Below are 26,296 nucleotides of genomic sequence, written 5' to 3'. Positions count from 1 at the left end.
TGTTTCTCTGTGTGTATGTGTGTGTGCATGAGTGAGCACACACCCGTTTTCTTCTCTTTTTTTATGATGCACTTCACTAACATATTTAATAGTCACTCATTTCCATAGTATTTGTTTACCATAACTTACAAAGTCAAACTGGAGGATTATATGGTATTTACAAACAAGTTGGCACTTACAGAATAAATTACTGATTCCTCTTTATTTTTTATTTCATTTTATTTTCCTCTTTTCTCCTCTTCTTTTTTGCCCCAGGGCATCCAGAATTCAGGCAGAATAGTAAAACCTGCTGCCTGCTGCCATTATGCTACATTACATGAGTAAGTAGGATTCCAGCTGGTACACTCTTTCCCAATGGTTTGCTTGCTGCTGAGAGGCAGTGCCTTCCACCTCAGTTCACGTCCAATGCTCAGGAACTGTTAGTCAAGTGAAAGCAAAGGCTGCATGTTTTCTTCCTCATTCTTATCCATGCGTTTCAGCACCCCAGGATCCACAACCGACTGAGACCTGCAGAGGGATAAGATGTTTATTTGACATTTCTAGATCAAGAAAAATGAGGGTAAACCTCAGCTTTCTTTTGTTTATTTTAATTTCTGCCAGGGTTTAAAAATAATGGTATAGCATTACCTGAGCATCTGATCGTTGCAAATGGTCAGAAAATACCCTCATGGAGCGACCACATGGCTTTAAAGGACTCAGTGCTGGTTTGTGGATATAGGAGCAAAAGGTGGAATAAGGTGGATCTTCTTTTATTCAGTGAAGCAGGGTGCATCTCCAGCACACAACAGAGGGCAAACTAAGCTGTCTCTTGTACTGATTTAAGCACTGACCCTCTCTACCAGAAGGTTATATGGTACCAGGCTGGTAGAGAAAGCACAATTCAGCCACCCAGATGGCTAATGGCACGCTGCAATTAGTGGCATGTGTTAGCTGGAAGCAAAAGTTGCTCCTTTTCTGAATGACACTTAAATGCAACAGTGCAAGCTCCTAAGCCAACCCTAGGGAACCCTGCCATGGCCAGCAGGATTTCTGGAGCAGTGGACACATCTGTCAAACTCACTTATCAGTTCAACTGAACAGAGTCAAGAAGAATGGCAAGGACAAATTCAGTGGTGATTGTAAAATTTCTCCAGATTCTCTGACTCAGCACAGAAGTATAACACTGGTACTGGTATCCTGCAACAGCTGGGTGTGAGGGGAAAAGAGGGAATCCCAACTTCCAACAAAATCAAAATGCTCCATTAAAAACAAAGTCCAAAGCGTTAATATGGGGTCTTACATGACCTATGTCCCAGCTGGTTGAAAAGCAGACACTTCAGGGGTAAAGTAAAAGCAACCCTTGTTAGATGTTTCTCTTAGTGAGATGAAATCTCATGCTAGAAACGCCTATTTCTCTTCCATTCTGTAAAGATTTGAGATGGCTAGAGCATGTGTACATCTCTACAGTGCAGGCATCTATTTTTTATCATTGGAAGCACATTGTGACTGCAGCATTGCTACAGATTTACCCATCTGGAGAGCTACAGCACAGAGAAAAACGTTTAAGAATTCTGATCTCTCCAAAGATAAACATACAGAGTCAATCCCCCATTCTTACAAAATGGCATCATCCACTGAAACCAATGAATGAGGCTGGTAGCAGGAGACAATATGGTCTTCCTCAAAAAATCTAAAAAAAACCTTCAAAAACACAAGAAAAAAAAATCTGAACTAAAGCCTAGATCAAAACTTTAAACACAAGGATTTTTCTAATAATACCACATTCTCTTACTAATGCTAAAATCAAGAAAATTAGCTTTAAAAATACGGCGGTTTCTCTTGTGATAAACGTAATTAAAGTTTTTTCATTAAAACTGTGCAATAACCCTGATCTAGAGCGTTGGTCAGTTCCTCGGGCAGAAAACTAAACCACTGAACTAAAAATGCTTCTTTAAAATCTTCACAAGGCACCGTGCCAACGCAAAACTGATTGAAAATTTGCTGGTAGGAAGCTGTACTCCTGGCAAAGTTCATCAAGATAAAAAATGCTGTGGAAGCATACTAATTTCAAAGGATTCCAACTGAATGTAAGTACTAATAGAAGACTGAGCATCTTCTTCCACTGCCAATGTCTGAGCAGCCAAGGTTTCCAGTTCTCAACTGGGGAAGTGAAGGGAGCTGGAAAGGCTGCAAACCTGGCCTCAAACTCCCAGTGAAGCAGTTTTGGATATAAATTCCCAGGGCCTCCAAACTCTCTAATGCCAAGGCAGATGTGAAAATGAAACTGCACAAAACCTGATCTATGGGTTGTAAGCTCATGAACCTAAACGCCTTGAAGAAGGAGGAATAGTTTTCATTCAGTTTTAAGTCAACATTTACTGACAAGCTTCATTTCATTCAGCAGCAATTCACGGATGAAGGTATGTAAAGAAAAAATATTTGTGTGAGTATAGCACCTTCTATCTACGTCTCCCAAATAACTTTACAGGCATTACTGAATAAATTCTCACAAAACACAGCAGGAGAGAGTTGTAGTACAAAGCCCCATCGCAGAGGTGAAGAAGCAAAGCTACACGCAGATACTCTGCAAAGCTGATCAACCCAGACATCCGCCCTGCAGGGTTAGGTGAGAAGAGGATGCAGGTCCCCAGCTGGGTGCCTCAGCCGTGAGAGCCACGGGTGGACACAGGCACAGGCTAAACACGACTGCTGCAATGGTGCCATGTGACATGAACATGATCTCCACAGAGATATATGCTACAGGTGGGATTAATTCCTTCTTATCTCCACCACCCTCCCTATAATCAGCCTTCCTTTCAAGTAGAGGTCATCCAATTCTCCAAAAGTTCAAGGAGATCTGGAAGAACCTCAGTGGTTCACGTGGATGCAAAAATGAGTAACAAAGAAATGAATTCTCACCAGGATTTTGGTTTAAGAAGGATATTCTTTCAGAGCAATAAACTAATTTTAAAATGGCAAGCCAAATTAAACAAGATAATTGTTGGAGACCTGCTAGACAGTTGTGAAATTTGTTCTAAGCAGTTAAGCACTTTTCATTGATTTACTGTCATGGTTTTTTATATGTTAAAAACCTTCTTCTGCACTAACATACCACACTGAGTGTGGGTTTAAACTGAGAGAAACAATCCATCAGGAGCCAAGTTCAAGTTAAATTTAATTTTAGATAAGCAAAGTTTATCTGTTTTACCTTAACTTCTTATTTCTGTTTTAACACAGCCTGTGCATTTAATACCTAGAAATCTTGGGACTTTCTGTCCATCTTACTACCATTCCCTTCTACTTGGTACTAGTACAGTAAGTCTACTTAGTACTTTTTATCTCCAACAGCAGGGAAGGAGGATTCTAGTCGGTGCTGCAGACATGCTAACTGAAAAAGAATGTGAAGAAGGTGAGGAAATTTCAGTTCAATATTATGTAAACACAAATTTCAACATGCTTATTTTCTGCAGTATGTCTCCTATCGTGTCAGCTAACCCAGAATGAAAGAATGTCAATTTGAAGCTTACATTGAAGTGTAATTCTGCATGAAGGATTTTTCGAGCACAAGTTAAACGAGAATAAAAATTCTTTGTGAAAGAATAAGGAATCTAGTCAATCCATTTTATGGATTGTTTTCCCATTTAATAATGTGCTTGCCCAGGACAGTCTGGAAAAGTCTGCTCCAAAAAGTCTTGTCACAGGCTTTCTCACACTTTTTTGTTGCATCCTTGGATGAATCTATTTACTCTTGTGACTTAATTTTGCAACAGTAAGACTTCTGCATTTCAGCTCTGAAATTCCACACTTCTTTCCAAGACAGTTTTTCTATTGTCCCGTAATTCTTATATTACATGCAAAACATAGAGACGTATTGCTCACTTTTCTCCTTCCCCTGGCACTTTGCTGTCTCATTTTCTCCATTACTTGTGTTAATTGCATCTTTGTCATACGGCTTCAGGACCTTTTTTAACTTTGCCTTATCTTAACTCATTCCTATCCAGTCTCTTGCCATCTCCCACTTTCAAAGCACTGTAGGTTTTTTCAACACAAAATCAAAGAATTACAGAATCATAGGGGTTGGAAGGGACCTTAGGAGATCATCTAGACCAACCTCCCTGCCAAAGCAGGTTCATCTACAGCGGGTTGGACAGCAGTGCATCCAGGCAGGTTTTGAATATCTCCAGAGGAGAGTCCACAACCTCTCTGGCCAGCCTGTTCCAGTGCTCTGTCACCCTTAAAGAAGTTTTTCCTCATGTTGAGATGGAAATTCCTCTGTTCCAGTTTGTGCCCATTACCGCTTGTCCTGTCGCCAGCCACCACTGAAGAGAGTCTGGCCCCATCCTCTTGACACCGGCCCTTTAGATATTTATAAGCATTGATAAGATCCCCTCTCAGTCTTTTCTTCTCCAGGCTAAACAGACCCAAGTCCCTCAGCCTTTCCTCATAAGAGAAGTGCTCCATTCCCTTTATCATCTTCATAGTCCCCCGCTGGACTCTCTCCAGTAGTTCCCTGTTCTGCAAATCCTTAAACTTCACTGCTTTTTTTTCTTTTTTATTTCTATGATAATCTCCCGTTGACTCCTCTGTTTTCCAAAAAATATATCCCTTTCAAACCGCACTGTTCTCCCCAGTCTATGCAACATTTTCCAGCCAAAATCATCTTCCTGGCTGAGGAGTATGAAAATATTTTATCCTGTTTGATCTGCTTCCAGATTCTCTCCCTTTTGCATCAAATGCTGTCTCCTGAAAATGAATTCTCAGCTTAGCACATTCTGACTTAATTTTCATGACAATTTTAATATTATTTTCTGCCCTGTTTGTTCTTTTCTGATTCATTGTTAGTCCTACTCCTTTTGAGCTGCACTCTTGACTTTTGCTGCACTGCTCCGCTTTTTCTATCCCCCTGCTGTATTTCTTTCCTGCTCCTCTTTCCCCTCTACTGCCCTGGCAAGGTTGGACCAGGTTTACCCCTCCCAAGTGAATCACCTCGCTGCTTCCATAGTTACTGGAGAGGTAACTAACTTCTTCCTATACTTTATTTTGAATGGTAAAATGCAGCAAGCAATTATCTTCTCAAATAGAAGAATATCAGAACACCAGGATGTTTGCCAGACTCGAGTGAAATGAGTGGCACTGATTTTTTTCCTGATTCTCCTCATTACATTTTCTCATGTTGCGTGCAGTCACTGTGACTGACAGTTCAGATGCTGTAAATGTCCTGGCACCTACAGGCTGATGGATACCAGGCACTGGGCTATGAGATGGAGGAAGGTAAGAGTTATCATCATAACTGGCCCCAGCTGAGGGTGGCCAGGCTCTGCACCGAGGCTCACTGCAGCTCGCACTGTCTCTCTAACACATACTGTAGGCTGTACAGTATGTATCAGCTTATTCCACAGTACCGTATACAGTACCTATATGGCAGTGTGAAAATATTTAGCTGCACTATCACAACTCATGTGGGTAATAATCAACACTATGGTCTATAATTAACAGTGATCTTCTTACAAAAGGAAAAGAAAAGATACTTGTAATAAACTGAGGGAACTACCTGCAACTTCATAAAAGAGGAAGAAGGCAAATATTAACCTCACAGCAATAGTAGAAGACCACAGTACCTTTAACCCACCTTTTCATGGATTTGGGAGAGAGATCCTTTTCTATATCCTTTGCAGGAGTGTTGTAGGAGTCTGCATTGCATTCACTGTCATCATCATATTCATGGTCAAGTAGTGTTCTCGCCCACGTTCCCATGTCGTAGGGGGGCAACATTCCTCCAAACTCTGAAGGCAGGATCTCAGGATGTATTAGCTGATGCAGGCTGTTGAGGTTATTACCATGCAGGAATATCTGTATGTACACACGCAGATAAAAACAAAGCAGTATCACAAAAATTATCAAAGCCCAAATTACATCATTGTTATTAGAGGATATTGTACAGTTCCAATATTCTGGCTGTGTTGGGCTAACAGAGATGACCAGCAATGCACACATCGCCTTGGCCTTAAGCATGGCCAGACTATGTTCATAAACCAAAAAAGTGACTAAAGCACAAATGACTTAAAATGTTTGCAGCACAAGGGCCCTAAGGAGGGTAAGAACTGATGTCAGGTAGCTAGATGGACTGAAGATTGGGCAGGCTGCCTATCTTTTGTTATTTGCTTTCCCTAATCCTGTGAATTAAATTAAGTGAATAAATTAAGAACTTGAATAATAATTAAAATTAATATCCACCATATACATTACGGAATATATATTGACTTTCAGCATCCAGCCATGAGTTCTATAAATAAGATAAATAGTGCAATGTAATGAAAACTCCACTGGAAATATTTTCTTCTTTAATATGGTGGTGCTACTAACTACCATCCATACTTGACAATACATGAAGTATGTACTAGTAGCAAAATAATTTCTGGGACAACAATGAGGGAATAGTTGGTGGATGATTTGATATTTTCCATCAGTGCTTTGGTAGACTGATTTTCCTATATGCTTTACAGTTATATATATGTCCATTAATATGCCATATGTATACTTATGTTTATGTTTAACTTCATTGTCTCTCCTCAGAGATCTGGAATGTGTGACCAATGAGCACTAGAAACAGAGCACCCCTGGATTTGGACAGCCTTCTCCCACAGATACTAGGGACCTGCAGACTCCACTGGAGGAAATGCCTGCTCTTGGGTACAGCTGCACAAGCAGCTCCCTGCAGCTATTTCTAGACTAGCAAGTAAGATGGACCAGGATAAACCCTTTGGGACTAGGAGTAAATGCCGTGGCACACTTCACATCCATATGGTTAAACTCCTTTCATCTCCAGAACAAGCTCACCCCATCCATACTGCTCACTGATTCATGCCATCTCCAAATTGTTCCTGGGCAATGCCTATGAAAGCCCCAGCTGGCACCGGCCAGTGCCCTGCTGGAAAGTGTCTGTACAATTAAACAGTAGGAATGGCAGCGCCCAACCCTTTTTAATTGACTAGCACAGAAGCAGCCAAGGAGGCAAGGTCGGATGTTGCCTCCTAGCAGCCATGGGCTGCCTCTCGTTCCCCACGGGGCAGGCAGGGGTGCGCGCACAGACAGACGTCAAGCGCCGTCAATTCACATTCCACTTCACCTTGCAGGGACCTCTCTGGACAGCTATACCCCCAGCACGACTTATCAAGAGTTAAACTCAAAAGGCAGAAAGACAAAAAGACCAAATATAAGCTTGTCTTGCGCAGCTTATTTCACCCCATCTTCCAGTCAACTCTGGAGACAGGAAGCTTAATATGACCATGCAAATCCAGTAATGTTCTTCCATCTCAGAAAGAAATTTATCCTTGTGTGACAGAACAAATATTAATGGCAAAAGTAATTTGTTTTACGTGCCTTTCCAACTGAATGTTTTGCTTCTTAGCAATTGTTTTTATACATGCCTAGTACTACATTAATCTGACCATAGTTATCAGTTGCAAATCTACCAGACATATTAAAAAATAAAAAATAATCCAGGATAAATACAACAGACAAATAATGAGCCTGATAAAATTATGAAGAGAATCCTGTTGGGTTTGGAGTTTTTTTCATAATTATTTGTTCTGTCTCTTATGGGGTTTTTTAAAGCTGTTTTTAAATTTTATGTACTGGGCATAATTTTCACATTTTGACATTAAGTTTTGGACTCTAAACCAATATTTAACCACCTGACTACTTCTTTTAGGTATTCAGTATTGACAAAAACAGTTGTAAAAAGTTAGCATTTCTAAAAATATATGCCATTGATTCAGGTGTCTAAATAAAAAATTAGATGCTAACTGATAAGCACCCATGTTCAACTGCCTTGTCACTTATTTTTAATGTTGTAACACACCCATGAGCTGTACTTTACTCCTTGGTTATGCATACACAGTACTTGACTTAAAAAGGCCTCACTATAATGTTCTTTGTTGAAGCTGCAGTCAACGAAGTGCAACTGAATCCTGCAAAATGGATTTTCATTTGCATATTTATAGCAGATATTACATAAAAGGCTTTGTGATCTATAGTTCAAAATCTGTGAATACCAGAGGCCTCTCAAGCATAATCTGTCAGTAAAAAAACAGCTAAGCTAAGCAACAAGGATCATTGTGGCCTTGTAGACTGTGTTTGAGGAGAGAAAATATAGAGTTGCTTAGAGAGCTGAGCCCACTAAAAAAAATCATCACATTCTTTATATTGTCTTTCTATATGATGCTGATTGTGTTTTCCTGGATGACAAATTTCCTGTTGCAGAAATAATATCATTCTATGTGCTATCACCACCAAGCTCTAATTTAATTGCACTGATGCAAATGCTGCAAATTCAGCAACATCTCAGAGACTGCTCGTGCTTATGCCCAGATGCATGCACACAAATTGCCTTTCATTGGCTTTCATTCAAATCAGTATTTGCAAACTACGATATACCAGCTGTGTATTTTAGTCCATGCTAATGTCAAGGAAATCACACTAGGAAAGGACTTCATACTCACTACCTTTGTTCTTAAAAGAAAGACACAAATAATTTTAATAGATATTGAAAATAATTGAATTGAATAAAATCTTAATAGAAACTCTAATGTTGACAATATTTTTAATATAACCAATGTAAAAGCATATGCTTACATTTTAAAATACACTTAAGTGCACTGTTTGACTGTCTTCTTAAAGGATAATGCTGCTTAAGTTTCTAAAACAGTTAAAGATACTCTTTACAATGCAGATGTATTTAAGTACTTTCCACTAAGAGCAAGCTGATATATTGTGTATATATACTTTACATTAGAGTATGATACATCTGCTGACTATAACTGCCAGGTAATGGACAATTAAACAGAAGAATACCCTTTTTCGTGTCTTCTCCTTTAGAAAGGGCCGTATAACTGTGTAGAGGGCATGGATATACCATGGCTGATTGACGAAATGTATTCCTCCAAACCGAGCTGGAAAGCTGTCCTGTATGTCACAAAAGAAATACATACAATGTGAATTGATTCTTAACAGAAGTTGCACGTGCATCAAATCTTTTCCTATTTCTTTTTTTTTCCTGAATGCCTTCATTTTAATAATAAACCTTAAGCAAGAAGAAACATTCTTCAAAATTGTGCCCTCTCAGTTGTGTCCACTCCCACACCAAGCGGCAACACACCCTGGACAGAGGAGTGAGGAAGCGTGCGGAGACAGCTATGGCATTCAAATAAAGGCATGTCATTTCTAAACTCCAGAAATGCTTTAAACATTTATGATTTGCCCATAATCCATCTATACAATGTCCCTGCCTTAAAAAGAAAGTGTAAATCTATATACTACTATTCAAAATGTCTCCAATATGATCCATATTTCATAAAACTGAGAATGCATTAAACATTATGCATAAACTGTTATGCAATATCCATGACAGTAATTCTTGTCACATAGTCAGGGGCCTGCTGGGAGCTTAAATGTAAGGACAGCACATCTGTATTGAAGCAATGACTTTTCTTTTTCTTGCTGAAAAACACAAGGGGCAGACAACTCACTAGGAAAGATTCAGAAATTGAAAATGCAAATCAAAGTCAAGAGAATATGCCAGAGGGTTTGGCAGTTTGAAGAGGGCAGCCACTCTGTCCTGGAATGCTATTGCCAAACTCATTGCGTGTCCTCATTTCGTCTTTGCCTGGTTGATCACACACTCAAACAATGCAAAAAGCTGCTGCGGTCCCCTGTGTTGCCTGGAGTTACGGCACTGAGCAAGGAAGCAAGAGGCACAAACAGGTATGTAAATTGATGTATATCCTCTTTTATTTTCACAGCTTATGTCAGAAACTTCCCAGTGCTCAGGTATACAGACTTATTAAGTGAATGGCTTTCATATGAACCCTTATTCAATAGGTGGTCCACTCCTCCACTCCAGGCAATCACAACAGTCACTTAGATCAAAATCAGATTCCTCACAGCAGCAGCAATTCCAGTCTCTGGTTTGAGAATACAGGTGCAAACAAGGACACGTCTTCCAGCTATACCTCCTTCTCCTCCTGTGTGGATGCACTAAAGGCAGCTTCAGGTCTGTGTCAGTGGGATCAGAGGCTCAAGAGGAGGCAATCAAACAGTGAGATGGGGCACTGTGCAAATAGATAAATGTTGTCTCCTCTGGAGACAAGATAACAGGCCATACAGAAGCATCCAACAGTCTAGATATAATCCACATTTGAAGCATACTGATTTAAGGTCATATAGCACACAGCAAAAAAAATGGCCAAGAAAAAAGCATAAGCTATACCAACCAATCAAGAACTTAAGGAAGGCAGAAACTGTAGGAATTAAATCTTTAATGAAATGTTTCCAGATAGGAATATGCTTTGAAAAAGTGCATATGCCAAGAAACCTCCTTAGTTCTGTGAATGTGTACAGAGCTGTGGCAATAATGAAGCCTGAAGAGGTCACTTGCTCCTCTCAAAAGTACAATTCAAATACTGGCAGGCACACCTAGCCCCAGGGATCTTTATATCAGGGTGCCACCTGCCTCCAAATTGCAAAAATTTGAGGGATTACGAGATGAAATATTTTCCATCAAGGAGGCAATGCCTTAACAACAATCTACAGGGAGGACAACAGCTACAACACACACCACTAACATCTGGCTGGCCACAGCACAACAGTCAATGCAATTAAAAGTCCGTTTTACAGATTTTCTCCAGAAATGTTTGATTAACAACAGCCTTGAAATAAAAAAATGCTGTTAAAAGACTGTGCTACAGAAGGCTCATCTTGCTAAATGCCTAGTTCCTGTCAGGGCTGACTAAATGTCAAACAGGATAGTTGATAATTTGATGTGTAATTCACCCTGTTCAATATCGTAAATCCCCAAACACCATTTTGAGAACACAACCTCTGATGTACAAAAGGTAGTAAATTATGCCCTTATCACATCAATCCCACAAACCCATTAGGAAGGATAAATCACTGGATGACACCTTAACCTTTAGTTGCAGGAGATACCATTCATCTGCAGAAGGTTGTGTTTATTTGGTTTATCGTGGCTGCTGCTCCAGCAAAGAAGCCCGGTGCAGCGTGCTGTGTGCCACGCACAAAAGAGCACACACTGGAGATGCAGAAGACATCTTTTGCTAGTTTCATCTAGATGTCTTTGAAGATGTCTTAAGAGTTAACTCTGGAATGGTAACTGTGTTAAGCCTCGTGGGGGTCAAACGCTTTTTATAATGTAGGCGCTATGGAAGACAGCAAAGCAAACCATCCATTCCTGGCTGCGCCCCTTCTTGCGTGATTTTATAAGCTTTTAATTTAATGTAAATGCCCCCAAACTTACACAAACCAAGTTATGAAATGTTTGCTCTATATTGCTCAAAAAATGTCTCCCACAAAAACTGAGGAAAATTTGTGAATGGGGAAATCTCAACAGGCAAACAGCCACGCACACACACACATTCAGAGCTGAGAGCCAAAGCTATTTTTATTCTGTCGTGGGCTCAGAAGGGATGACTTGTCAATACCCAGTATCTTTATAAAGATATTACATTTCTAGCAGATAAAAGAAGTATCTTTAGAAAGTACCACTTCGACACTTCTGCTATCTTTTCCTGCATCTTGGAAACCATGTACATGGAAGATCATGAATATATGTGGAATGATCCTCAAATCAAAGATGCCACTTGATATTAAAAGCCAATTTGTCTCAGTGTTTTTCAGCAATTCTAAAGGCGTTTTCCAGAACTGACTAAAGAAGTCAGATATTTATCAATTTCTGTGACTGAACTGAGGTGTTCAAATTCAGAGCAGTTCCTAAGATGTAAGTAGGAAACCCCAAAATTTGGGCCCGGAAAGAGAAAGGGTGATTTGGTGAGAATGATCCTGCATTGTACGCAGTGTGGGAATGAGAATACAAAAGCTGCTGAATGCAGATCTAACACCCAATCTCAACAGCACCTGGTGAGAAAATAAAAAAGTGGAATAAGCAACTACAGCTGCTGGAGAAACAGGTGTCAGAAGGTTGTCTGGCTCTTCTCAGACGTATCTGACTTCCACATGGGGATTTGTCAGACAGATGGCCATCCTACACAAACAGCAGGTAAGAATTTCTTCCAAATCATTGATTCTTGCGGTTTTTACATAGATTAAGTCACAAGCATGGTGGCAGTCACAACTGCCTCTGTAGACATATTGCACTTCAACAAAAAAGCCTGTAACCCATGAATCACATGAATTCTAAGTAAAAGGAATCACATGTATTCTAAGTAAAAGAAATCCCATGCCAGAAATCAGTAAGAAATGGAGATCAGCCATGAAGCGAGCTGTACATTTGACTGGAAAAGCAATAAATCTGATGGGGTATTACCAAACCACAAAAAAGAACTACTTATACATACACAGTGTGGGGATTTTTTAAGCATTCACAATAACCTCTGTTTATGCAGGAGAAGACAACCTAACCGTGCCTCTGATGAACACAGTTTGGGACATGGCCACGCCACAGACGCAGGAAGCAGGTAGTTACTATTAGGGACCAGAGTCCTCATCATACAAGGCTTGCAAGTGGCAATTAACAGTGGGCTGGCAAGGAAGAGGCAGACCCCTACACTGCTGTTTGTAGGACTGAGAGACCACCAATGCACGGCAGTAACTGACCTCTCCTCTAACATCCATAAGCCCGCCTTGGAGAATGATCCCGAGAAAACTGCCTCACCGGGTTGCCATCTCTGATGACATGGTTCTGCTCCCTCACAGCACAGCAGTTTTACCTCTATGACACACACAATTTATACAACCTGTCTCCACAAGCTTCCTCTCCAAGGACCCAGCTGCTGTTGCCTACTACTGCCCTTGGCACATGCTAAGAACCTGGGTTTCTACTTGCTGGGCACCACATCCCACCCTGTGATGTATTCAACCATCACCTGAGCCAGCTCTCAGGGTTTCATAGAGGGTCCCTCTCTCTGCCGCGGCCAGCAGAAACTCTTACAGCAAAACCAGTATATGACATTTTCAACAGTACCTAAGAGAGAAAACCGCCAAATTCCTACTGAAAATCAGCATGAGTCTTCTCAGTGGTGTCAGAATTGTTATCACAGAGTTATCAGAACTGTTATCACAGTTATCACATAAAAATGGCCCACCTCTTTCATTGTTATCAATGCAAAAAATTAAAGAACTTCTTAAAGCCAAAGCATCTCCACACCTTGGGTATCATGCTTACATATAAACCTCTGAAGTCTACTTTCAAAGAATTAGCACTCCAAGCTGAAATCAGTACTGGAGTCAAATTTGTTTGTACAGCTCTTAGAAGCACAGTCTTAGAAGCTGCTGGGACCGCTGTGTGCCCAAAGGTGCACTGGCAGCCCAGCCACATCAGGGTCTCACAAGTGTGCTGCACAGGACCTGCAAACAGCCCATCTGGAAACACCTTGCCACTTGCTAACACCACAAGAGGGGTTGGGCACGTACGCCCTGGGGTCATGTCTGAGGGTTTGCTGTCCTTATGGGCAGTGAAACTGCTTTGGCGGACAGTCTAGAGGCGCCCTTCAAAGGACTGTCTAGACAAATATAGTGAACACACTCACACGCTTTTCTTAAGGCTGCGTTTGAGTGCTGTGATGAATTCAGGCTACAGCATCTGCAGGTGACAGGAGGCCACAGAGTCAACACTATGAAAACTGTATCTTCCTAATAAAAATTACAAGTTCAAAGATAGCATAATAAATTAATATCTTAAATGTCACTCAAGAGTTATTCCTGAAGATAACAAATTCAGGTCTCCTCCAGCTATTCTAAAAAGTCAAGCACCTCAGGGAGAAAAAAAAAAATCATTATGATGAACTAAAATAGTATCTTCACAATGGAAGGCCCCACGTTCCATTATGAAGATATTTCATGACATGAATGAAAGATGAATGTTTCAAAGACACTGAAACATTCTGTCTGATGCAAGACGCACCATGACTAAACTTAATTTTTAGCATGTTAAAGAGGAAATGATGGAAAATCACAGAAAGAAAAGGCTCTGATTAGAAGGAATATTTCACTTCCTTAGTACTCCAAGAGTTGAATTACTAAAGGAACCAATAGCAACTGCCATCCACATCAGGAAGGGAAACCCAAGTCTTGCTCCCAAAGTGTAACTTTCACTGAAGGTATGAAAGAACAAGGCATTCCTAGTATCAAACTTCCTGCAGGCATCCATCCACGACAAGGGTAATTGCAATGTCTCAAAACGAAATCATTTGTGTGTCAAGACTGATCACCTGTGCTTAATGCATGACCTTAGACTGGGACCCCATCCAGTGGCATGGTAGAATGATAGACTGAAAACTGAAACTGTGGAGTCTAAAAGAATTTTGATTGTTTTGTTTATGAAAACAAATGCTGGAAGGCAGATGCTATCTATAAACACACTGGGGAGAATAAAGAATGCTGACACCCAAACAAATGAGAACAAGCTCACCATGAACACAGCCAGCCTGGAAAGTGGTAGAGAGCTTTGAATCACCAAATATTCAACAAGTCGGGGGGGGGGGGGAATAAGCAATCTAACTCATTTTGAGACAAAGATTACTAAATTATGAGAAAACTAAGCTTCAGATTGTTTGTAACAACAGGAGATTTCGCCTCTGTCCCTCTGTGTTAAAGCTCTTTAAGGTTCAGACCCAAAAAACCCTTCAGGTTTCAATGATGACTAGGACATTGTTCTCCCCTAGCTTGGGCTTTTCATTTTTATTAAACAATGTGGAACGATTTCTAAGACAAACAAAAAGTGCCCTAATAAATTTTTGTTACTGTGTTCAACTAAAAGAGCACTACCTAAAGGCAAATTAACATCTTTCAGTGACATTCCTACAAAATAAGATTTAATTATCTAGAACTGGATGTTGTCATTTTGCTAAGAAGCTTCCAGTGAAGCAATTTGACTTTTGGCAGTCCTCCTTTTCATTTCTATTAGTCATTTTATCTTACAGCTCACATAGAAATATGTTAAATTGAATGAGATGAGAAGAGAGAGAGATGGTATCCATCCAGTGAGAATATTGCTCTTTTTATTGAAGTATCTGTTTTAATTTCAAATAATCTTCCATCTTTCATTTCAATATGCTATTCATAAAAATTATATATTGGTTAAATTAATTAGGTGGATAGGGATTTAAAAGCCATCTAACGACATGTGTCTGCATGTTTACATATAAATATAATAAAATTAAAAATCTACATAGATTTTGTGCTTCCGCTATTTGGATAAAGGGCTCAGATCACTCTCTTTTTTTTAATTAAATGGGCTTGATAAAGAAAATATTTTGTATAAAACCTCTCATTTTCATTTGGAATTACTTTATTTTTGCAAATTAACTTCAAGAGGTTTTGGCCTGACTTTTTAAAAAGTTTTAATTAGAAATTGTGTAAAATTCTTTTAGCAATTCTTGCTTGTTTTGACAGGGGCTTGGGATTTTGGGTATTTTTTTTTTTCCCCTCAGCTCATTTGTTTAGTTTGAACCTGGAAAAAAAGAAGGCTTTAATTTTAAAGAGGAAATGAAAAATGCTGTTTTCCGAGGAGAACTCTGTCTTCAACTACAAACACTGTCTCTTTTTTAATTCTAAGTAACATTTCATTTGGAATGTGAGATATTAAAAACAGGGGGGGGAGAGGGTGGATGTCAAAACCCAAACCTTTTCACAGCATGATGCTGTTTCCAAATTGGCAAAACCAGAAAAACAGTAAGAAAGATGGCAGAAGTTGGTTCTTCTATACTGTTTTATTTTCCTGTGATGAAAATCGTTCTTTACAATAGGCAATTATCAGATAGTGATTTCTTCTATGGAAATTCCCATAGGGGGAAAAAAATCCATTTTCCAGGCAGCTTGTGAATGTCTTATTAGATTAAGATTACAGATAAATGGAAAAAACTACTATACTGCAAACTGCTGTGCATAAACTTAGTAACAATACTTTCATAATGCTGGTGAAATAAAAATAATGTGCAAAATTACTGTTCATAAAAATGGCATACTCTCATTCCTGAAGGCAAAAGTCTTTGGCCAGGGACTGTAGAGGAGGAGATGAAATGCCACACCAGCATCTCAGCTTGTACCACCCTCATCCTAAAGTCACCCTCGTTTTGTCAGTGAGGCTATCCTGATGCCCTAGCAGCCCTTGGTCTCTGCAGAGACCCCTGACCACAAGATTATTTGTCATGATGCTTTTCATCGTGTAGAAAGCCTCCACAGCCCTGAGGCCATTCCAAAGAGGAGCATCAGTAGTTATCAGTAACTCCTGCCTTGTGCCTGACCACTTCTGAATGTGAGAAGGCTAAATAGTACCTTATCTAGAATTGCCCTAGGGGAGCTACACTTACTTGTTCTGTTTTATTCAAACAGATCTCTCGTGCTATCTCATGTTCCCTTCACAGCAAAAGGACGGGAGGGAAATCTTAGGATAGTGTTAGGACAAGGATTGAAAGAAGCAATGACAAGGCAGAAACCATAGAAATAATGTAACAGTGAGAAGCAGAGGAGAAGAGGAGAGAATAAATTAATTCAGGGAGGGACACAGAGAAATTACTATGATGCACAAGAGAAAAAGATATTCATCATGTTCCTTTTCTAGACCCTCTTCAAAACTTGCACAGAAAGGCAGGGAAAGAGAAATGCAAAGTAATCCTACATAGAGGACCCATGTGTTACAGTCACATGTCAAAACTGATTTTACAGACCTAAACTAAATACCAAATCTTATGCCTTCCATATAATTTCTGCATAGCATCCCAACTGACAGTTTCCCAGAAGAACCTCAGCCAATCTATGGATCTTTAATTCTGTATTGCCTTCCGCCAAAATTTGCAAGAAACCACATCTGAACTGACTATCCTTAGTGGTATATCAGTATAGCTGTCCAGGCCATGGGGCACACAGGTCTGCAGATGGATAGGGTGAACAGAGATACTGCACACGGGTAAAAATCCAAGTTTCCTTGTTGTGGCAGCTTTCAAACAACACTGCGCAGCTTCGTAGTGCCAACAAGTTATGTAGTTAAAAGACACTGATTCTCCAACCAGAATATTCACTTTTTTCCCTGAAAACGGAGAACTTCTAAACTGTTGCTTACAATTTTATTATCCAAAGCTCCCCCATAAATGCAACCTTCAGTTTCACTCGGGATGCATTAAAATTGGATTACCAATTTTTCAGTTTCAATTTACAATAATACAATAGACTGAAAACTGTAGTGATTCAAGAATTATTTCATGAGCCATATGTTTCCTCATACTATGAGGAATCAATCTCCATCACTGCAGTAGGCACTAAGAACGGTAATCGTTTTAGCCATCCAATTTTAATCTGTCACTCCATGCAAATGAGCATCCCGAGAATTGAACTGAACTGTAAAATTGGAGGGATAGTGATTTAAGAAAAATCAGCTGAGGACAGCCACTGAGATCTAGAATGCAGCATAATTAAGCTTTAAATTACTGGGGAAATTGAATAACTGACTTGAGATCCATTAATAAGTATTATATTTCATTAAAAGTAGAGGTATCATGAACTATGCAGCATACAAATTTTCAGGAGGTCAGTTCCCAGCACTACAAAAGTATTTCCAGTTCCTAAAAGGGTTCAAATATCTGTGTCATAATACAGAATGGAGATTTATTTCAGCCTTTCAACTTCAAGAAGGCCTCAGTCTGAACTGCTCAGCTACACTTCATCTTTACAAAGGCGCTTGAAAAGATACGGTTTCCTACAAGGTAACTCCACCTCAGCTTCCCTCTTCTTCTTCACTGCTGAATGACTGCTAGTGGTACACACATGTAAAATGCTCCTGGGAGCCCAGGCAATTTCAATATTGTTTGAGGGAGAACTGTCATTCCAGTTATTACTCTGGAGGATCATAAATCACTGTTGTTGAATTCTAACTTCAGACATCAATCCCTTGTCTTTTTAAAGCCATATAAGCAAGGCTGTCTCTGTGTTAGCTGTTACAATGGAAACACTCTCAGTAAAAAACAGAGATTCACAATATCTGGGCAAACAAATAATTATTTCTTTTATCATACATATCTAGGACAAAGCTAATATGTTTATTCTGCTATCAGTATGTGCCAGAAATGAATAAATGTGATGCTAGAATCTACCCTAAAATCACACTTTCAGAACTCTTGAAAATTCATATCCAAGCAGTTGGAAGATCAAAATCAGAAATGCAGATCTCTTCTTGCTAAGATAAAAGTGAAACCCATGTGAATGTCTCCTCAGCAAGAGAAAATAACAGTAGCCTCATTCCATGTTACATGGATACTCACAGAGAAAAAGAACTGAACTCTGAAACCATCCAGAATGCCAGGTCCAGTGCTGGGCTCCCCAGCAGAAAGCAGACAGGGACATACTGGAGTGAGTCCAGCAAAGGACCATGAAGATGTCTAAGGGACTGGAGCATCTCTTATATGAGGAGAGGCTGAGAGAGCTGTGACTATCTAGCATGAAGGAGAGAAAACTAGGGGGGGACCTTATCAATGTATAAAAATACCTGAAGTATAAGAAGCTGGAGCCAGGCTTTTTTCAGTGGTGCCCAGTGACAGGACCAGAGGCAATGGGTGCAAACCAAAACAGAGGAGGTTCCCTCTGAACGTCAGGAAACCACGTAAGAGTGCACAGTTCTCAACAAGTTAGAATATTGATGAAAAATACAAAATCACTTAGGTTAAACAAGGTCTTTTTAGCTGATATTTCCAAATTATTTCCCAAAGCTGTGCTATTTTTGAAGTTCATCATCAGCCAAAGCAACTAATGTGATGACAGACTTCTCAAACTAAATAAAAAACTGATTTGCAGGTAGATGTTAATATTTACCCTATGTAATGTACTCAAGCTGCTTGGCTTGCTTGAGATCACTCATCTTGTCATCACAAGTGGCTGAAGAATATGTGCACGGCTTACTCCACCCAAATGAAAGCTTACCTTACTTGAAAACTCTGAAGTTTCATGCATCACATTCTCTGAACCAGGATTTACAAAAGGTAGCCACTGCCAATCTGGCTGCACACTACTGAAGAGGTTCTGCTTCCACAGGCTGGGAACAAGCCCCCAGTTGTGGCTCAACACCCACCTGCGAGCCCAGCTTTTTGGAAATGTCACAGAGGGCAATGCATGCAGCTCACAGACCAGGGAAAGCCTGCGACACTGATTAACTCCACTCATTAACAAAACCTCTAGGAAAGAAGTTCGATTTCCATTTTGAGACTGACTGTTTACCACTATGCTCTTAGCTCTACCAACCTAATAAAGGGTGGCTGCATCTGACAGTAAATCTTTTTCCAAATACAGCATTGTTAAACAAAAGATATTGCTGTTGCATATGTAACATCTTCAAATGTTTGTAACTATAGTTTGTAAAATGTTCATTGCTCTGCTGTTCAAATGTTATTCAAATTGTAGCATCTTAAGTCCAATGCTGTATGCTAAACCAGCGTAACCTATTTTTTACAGACAGCTTAAGAATGTGCACAAAAAGATCCCACTTCCCTCTCCTTCCTTTCTACTTCTCGGACTTGGCCACCGTCTGGTTCGCAGCCCTCTTCTACATCATGGCTTAAATTTTCTGCTTTCTTATGTTACTGTCACTCCAATGTTAGTGGTTGATGCTAACAGGAGAATTAAACCCCCAGTACAGGGACGATGACGTATGGTATGCCTGAATGGACTTACGGAAGGAAGAGACACCCTGTTGGCTGTCGCTTGCTTCCCATCCATTAGCACCAACCACTGCATCATGCCATGTCACCCAGCACAGACGTGCTATTAGTCACACACCCCTGCAACCATCATCCACTTGTCATTCATGCCACAGCTGCAGATGCCCCTGCTGTGACCGCCATGGGTACCTCAAAAGGAGCCTGAAAATACAGAACTCCTCACTTCAGTGAGAATATCATTAAATGTTAAAACTCAAACAAGCCTCTACCCCCGCTTAACTGAGCAGTCAAGAGTCATTCCTCAGCAACTAAGAAAAGTGACATGTGACAAGCTGAAGCAAAATCAGAGCCAATGTTAATGTAAGCAGACATGGCCTTTTCCAACCTGTCCGTTTGAAAAGGGATGCAGTTGTTGAGGGTAACCGGAGAGCATGTCACAAAGCTCTCGCATCTCTACAAAAAATAGTTTAAGTAAGCAAAATCTTCTGTTAGGTACTAACAGGTGTGGGGTCACAGCAAGAGACAAAAACAGACCCAAAAAACATACAACATTTGCTAGACATATTTTCAGCTGCCAGTGAACAGAACTGCATCGAGATTTAGAAAGAATGTGTCAGAGTGTGCGTGTGTCTCTGTATAAAAATCATTACGCCTCAAACATCAAATTAATCTCTTAAACAATTTATTACCATGGATAATTTGTCAGTTTCCAGTAGCCTATTCACTTTAATTTAAAATAGATTTAAGAGCTCAGACTATCAGCGTAGGACAAAAAAAAGGAAGGCATTTCCTATCTAGGAACCAGAATCAGTTCTTTGTGTCCTACTGGTAGATCAATTATGTATTAGAGCTGCTGCTGCTTGACTTTTAATCCACATTAGTTCACAGACCTTGAGCAAATTTGATGTTACCATATTAAAAAGGGAAAGCACTGGAATTAGCTATAAAGAAAAAAAAAGGAAAACAGATCAAGCAAGGGGCCAGTTAACGCAGCCAAATGCTGGCAATGGAGAGACAGGCTGCCTACTGCCAGCACACAGGAAAATAAAAAATCCACATATAATTCATTTAAATTTGCTTAAATGTAATAAATCCCACTTGGAATAACCATAAGATCATTATTAATATGTCACATTGTTACCCTTCTTTTTGGCAATTCAGGCAAAGAAATCTGCTGGTATGTATATATGTGTACATTGTAGTACTGTAGATCTGTAATACCTGTTCTCATCCTGAATGAACAACATTTCAAGACACGTTCTGATACCAGATACCAGCTGTATGCTTAGCCATTTAAAGTTCCTTGCTCTGTATTTACTGAAATAGATAATTTAAAGCTTTGCTCATTTTGGAGCCCGGCTGATAAATCTTCACACATAGCTGAAGCATTAAAAAGTCTTCCATTTTCTGAACCCAAATTCCTGCATCATCATATCCACTACAGCCTTTCAGCACTAAAATTAAAAGCAGCATGAATATTTAAGTGTTTTCTGATAAGAATGCAGTAGCTAAATCTGCCAGTATACAAAAGGCAAAGGCAACCTTAGAATTTGAGTTCACTGAAATACAGGATGGAGGGGAGGAAGGAAGATGTAAAAAAAGAAAAGGGGAGGGAAATTATCTCAAAATGCTTGCTAGCTATTACTACTGCCCTAGGAGCTATAGCTTGAGTGCTCTAGGCTTCCATTTCCTTACAAGACAACGTTATTTGGCTGAAATCTTTTTCCTACGGTACACAGTAGTGTCTCCTGGAGACAGGAACAGATACAGCCTCGAGGTAAATGGGGACGTGAGGTGTCTGAATGCTCCACTCAATGCTGGCAGCCTTCCCAAACTGAAACGCTTCAGTTTTGACCCATTTGATATTTGTCTACTGAAAGAAAAAAAATCTCTAGAAGGGAAACACTTTACATAAACATTTTCATTTAATCTTGATGGAGAATTTGCGACTCCTCTTAGAAAGGCTGTAGTGTCAAAGGTCATAATGTTTCTGCTTAAATTGTTAAAAGCACTACAGTGCCCTTGTTTTTCTGCCTATGAATGCAGCACTTCGGAGCTATACTAACAAATTCCACTCTCTTACTTGCCACGATCATAGAAAATGCAAGCTTATGCCAGGATCAGCAATTGAATTTCATGCAGATCTGATGTGGAGAGTTACGTGATGAAATACATTACAGACAAGCACCATCCACGTGTCCCAAGACACCCTCAGTATTCAAACAGATTGCTTTGTTATTTTGAGCTGTTACACTTCTGGAAACTTCATCACCCAGTTCTGTGACTGTGACAGACCTCACCCGCAAAGCGAGGCCACTCAGGTCAATCTCCAGGTGGAAGCCGCAGTGCTGCACAAGGATAGTTGGCACTTCAGTAACTGGTTCCTCTCCTTTGGACTCAACTCCGCCCCAAAGCTCCAGCACAACTGAACAGGACTGGTGCACTCGCTGGAGCTGCCAGCTTTCAGCAGAAAAAAAGCAACGTAGGTCTTGACCCCTTCTGGCTGTATGAAGTCCCATGGTGCCATTGTAGAAGTAGAAGAATTAACCCCAATGTCTTGGTCAAATAACAACTCAAGTAATCTCCTTCTGCCTATCTAAATTCTCTCTATACTTTCAGCTGACTCCAGCATTTTTACTGCAGCGTTCACTTGCCTCAAAGTGTCACCAAGCATTGAAAAACACCAGACATGAAAATTTATTCAATGCAAGATGTGATGGTGTCATCACTACAAATACCTAACATGGAAAAGATCCATAAAAGTTAATAGCAAGTGGGTCTGCTGAGCTCAGTTCTGTGAAATTCCAGTCCTGCTCCACCAGCCTGCAAGAGTGAGCACAAAGTTCTCCAATGTTCTTCGTAGACAGCTCACTCACTTGAGCACTGGGGACTTGCACTAGTTTGACTGCATCAGGTGTACTCCACAACCTCTGACTATGAGACAGGCCTTGCCCTATTAAATGTACCAGAGGAAATACAAAATACACAAATACAAGATACACAAAATAATGTTTCCCAAACCAAAGCAGCACCTATACTGGGCATTTAATAGTACCCAAAAGCATACATGGAGGAGAAACTCAATTATCTATACTATGAAACTGTTTGAGCAAGTCAAAGCCACCCAGCATTCTCCCAAATAATTTGGAGGGTAGCACAAATCAGGCACGTTCCCAAAATGCTCTTTGGATGTAGCTATCTCTTTAGGATAACAAACCTTTAATAGTCAGAACGTAGCCACTCCAGCAATAGAGAGCAGCCCTGGGCATGTCTAATTTATTAGTACAGACATAGTTACATTCTCTTAGAGACATTTTCTACTGCCAGCTGCCCATTATAAAACAGCAAGAAACCCATGAAAATATGAAGTAATTTAAAATTATTGTGTCTCATACAAAGCAAACATATTCACTCTCAAATGTAAGCTACAGACCTTTTAAATTCTATTGATTACACAGATTAAACCTTTTAAATACCACTAATTAAACAGAGTGGCCACTCAAGCACTATGAGGTCTATTGTGTAAATATGTATTAAGGAGTCCCAGGAGCTGTTTCCATCCACTGTAGTGACCTCTACTGAATAGCTTTTTTTTTAAAGAAAATCAGCATCTCACAAATGCTTCTGTTCATTTTGTCTGTTGTTTAAACTTCAGTTGTCCACATTCCGTATAGTCTGAAATGCAGACTAGAAATGGCTGCAAGATATAAACAATTCTCCAAGGAAAATACTTGATAATTATTACTCTTTTACCCATTAGGTCTTCACATACCAGTCCCTTTCCTAGAGGACTGAGCAATGCACCATACATTTAAGATAAGTGTTAAGTAAGTTCTGTCCGTATTTCCATTAACTTAGTAGGTAACTCAAAGGTTTCAGCCTTAAAAGACTGGGATCAATAATAAAATTGATACTTGCAGAAAGTGTGGGAGCAGAAAGAGACCAGCTCTGAACATTAGCCGCAAGTGAGGGACACCAGTGCTTGCTGACCAGCGGATGTGGTGAGAGCATGCAGCAGGTTTGGAGAACCTCAGCTACAGCAACATCACTAACTGCTTCTGAGGAGCTAGACTCTGCATCAGATGAGAATCAGGCCCAATTTGATTACACAATAATAATCCACATGTGGGGTTGTAAACATTGACACCAATAGTTATTTCTGACAGTCTTAAAGAGTAACTCATCTGGGCTGTGAGATTCCCCTTTTTCAAAACAACATACCTGTCTGGAAACAGTTCTCCACTATTGAGTATCTACTGAATGCTTTTTCTGTATAAGAGACTTCATAAGCATAATAATAAAAACGAATTATCCCCTATCATCAGCAGGGTGAACAACACAGCCCCAGTGGGAATAGGAGCTAGGCTAACAGAGAAGCTGAATTTGTGGTAAATAAATAATGTGATCAAGACCTTTTCATGGTTTTGTATTTCACAGAAGAAAAATCAATTTACAAGTTTGGGGTTTTTTTTTGGAATAAAGCTCCAAGCTTTTGTGGTTTTTGACACAAAAGTAAATATACATGTGGATGCGTTCACAAAAAATTAAATTATCTTTTCTAAAATGCTATTGTTAAACAAGTGGTGACAGACTAATACAGCACCAATGCAAAATGTTTGCAATGTGAATTCCACTAGAGCACCAACTTTAAAAAGCAAAAGCATTGTGGCATGATTAGCAGGCTGTATACAGTTTTGTATAATTCACATAAAATATCATTCTTCCCTGATCCCTATCTATCATAATGGGGTGATTTTTCAGTACTACACAAAGCAGTAAAAATTACAGATGCTATTTACTGTCAAAGCATGTGGACAAGTAACTGCATCATCTACAATTGCTGCAGATGAAAAGTATTCCCAGTGAAGATCATACTGCATTGCCCAGGATATGGCTCCCAGCCAGGTAGAGAAGATATTTTTTTCTTCAGATGCGGGATCTGAAATAACGCCTGAAGCAAGAATCAAACCAGAAGTCAAAATTTTGAAATTCAAGCAAGTAACTCTCTGTCCAACTTGGCATGCCTAGTTTTAGTTAAATCCACATCAAATTGACACCAGCTCTGGTGATCTCCATGGACAGGAGACTGGCACCAGGTCTCCGAAGCCACGGGGCTTCAGGAGCACAGGAGGATGCACCAGAGCTCACAGGAGCCTGCAGATGGGTGGCGTAGGGGAAGAGAAAACATGAAGAGCAGTGTCATACACAGAAAGACACCGGCATTACGGACAGGGAAGTTCAGACCTCCTGCACTAGAGCATCTCATCTACCTCAAGAGGATGGAAATGGGGTGGTAGAGGTTTGGATCAGTTTTGGTGAAAGGAACCTGCACACTCACTGCAGACAACCTTTGAGCTTTTTCTACAAGGATGGAGAGCAGTGTTCATTACCTTAAATGCGTTAACTAGAAATGTGATTGTTAAAACTAATTAAAGATGTTTAAAAGCTGGGTTTGGCTCAGTGTTATGTAATACTAAGGAAAATGAGATCTATTTTAGGACTTTGAAAATGAGGGCAAAACAAATGGCACACACAAACATGAACCTCTGTCCCCAAGTCCCACTACACGGCCTCAAACTCGCTCACCTGTTACCTGGGAAACAACCCAGGGATTTCACTTTTCAGCACCAACTCCTCTAATTATATGCCTCATGACATTTTTTTTGCAGTGACAGCTCTATTTTCACCCCTCCTTCTCCTTTTCTTTAGGATACAAATGCGTCACAGTACCTTTCACTGTAAAATCACTCACTGTTCATCCCGTCTCTATTTTACTGTTAATGCTCACGAAACGGGATGCTCTCAGTTGCTGCACTACCCATTTTCTCTGCCTCCTCCACAGTCTCCCTGTTCTATGCAGACTGTCCTCTCCAGGTTTCAATGCTGTAGGTCACCTTTCGCCATCCCAAAGACTTCAGACCGTATTCCCTGCTCTCTTTTCGCTGAACATCATCATCTCTGGAGAACTCCCTTTACCTACATGCATTTCAGAATCATCCCTGTGCTGAAACGCACATCCATCCACTTGTTGTGTCTTCCACAGCCAAGCCTCACTCATCATACTACTTGGCTGAAAGCTCACTGACAGCTCAAATTCTCTCAGTTTTGATTTTCTGTAGTGTTGCAGCGATCCTCACAAAGCACTCAGTAAACTCACATCCTTGGGATTATCTGTAAAGTCTTGTTCTCCTATAACACCGTGGTTTCCACTGCAAGACCAATGCTTACCATGTCTTCCCACAAACAATGCTGTGGGGAACCTGACCCCTTTATCTTTACTAGCCTACTGCCATGCGTTTTGTTGCCTAAAAATTATTCCATTTAAGGGTTGGACTTTTTTGATTAATCTGGGTTTGATGAGTCCAGGGCTGTGAATTTCACTTCATGTTGAAAGGATCAAACCCAAGAGAGAAAGGGCAGGAACACATCTTCCACCAGTAAAAGCAGAGAAGGAAAACAGGCTGACCAGAACTGTGGTCTTTGCGAATCCTGACTGAATCCGACTGAATCCCCTTTTCAGACTTTATTGTGTGTTCAAAAGAAAATCAAGCTTCTGAACAAGAAGAGGTGAGAAGCAAGCAACACCCAATGTGATGCACTAATAGCAAAAACAATCATTTTGAAATCATCTGCTTTGCAGT

At 40.1% G+C, this 26,296-nt stretch overlaps 1 protein-coding gene across 1 annotated transcript in view; it reads right to left on the bottom strand.

Moving 5' to 3' along the window:
• Nucleotides 1-225: 225 nt before the first annotated feature.
• CLVS2 (clavesin 2) overlaps nucleotides 226-26,296 on the bottom strand; it is a 51,101-nt gene continuing 25,030 nt past the window's right edge. The window contains exons 3-5 of the mRNA XM_074150761.1: nucleotides 8,833-8,943; nucleotides 5,609-5,829; nucleotides 226-507 (exon numbers count right to left, since the gene is read on the bottom strand). Coding sequence (XP_074006862.1) covers nucleotides 420-507; nucleotides 5,609-5,829; nucleotides 8,833-8,943 — 420 coding nt within the window. The 3' untranslated portion in view covers nucleotides 226-419. The remainder of the gene's footprint in view (nucleotides 508-5,608; nucleotides 5,830-8,832; nucleotides 8,944-26,296) is intronic.

The sequence above is a fragment of the Numenius arquata genome, chromosome 7 (genome assembly GCF_964106895.1).
Source record: "Numenius arquata chromosome 7, bNumArq3.hap1.1, whole genome shotgun sequence".
Taxonomy (NCBI): domain Eukaryota; kingdom Metazoa; phylum Chordata; class Aves; order Charadriiformes; family Scolopacidae; genus Numenius; species Numenius arquata.
The sequence above is the reverse complement of the archived record's forward strand: the minus strand, read 5'-3'. Positions and strand labels throughout refer to the sequence as shown.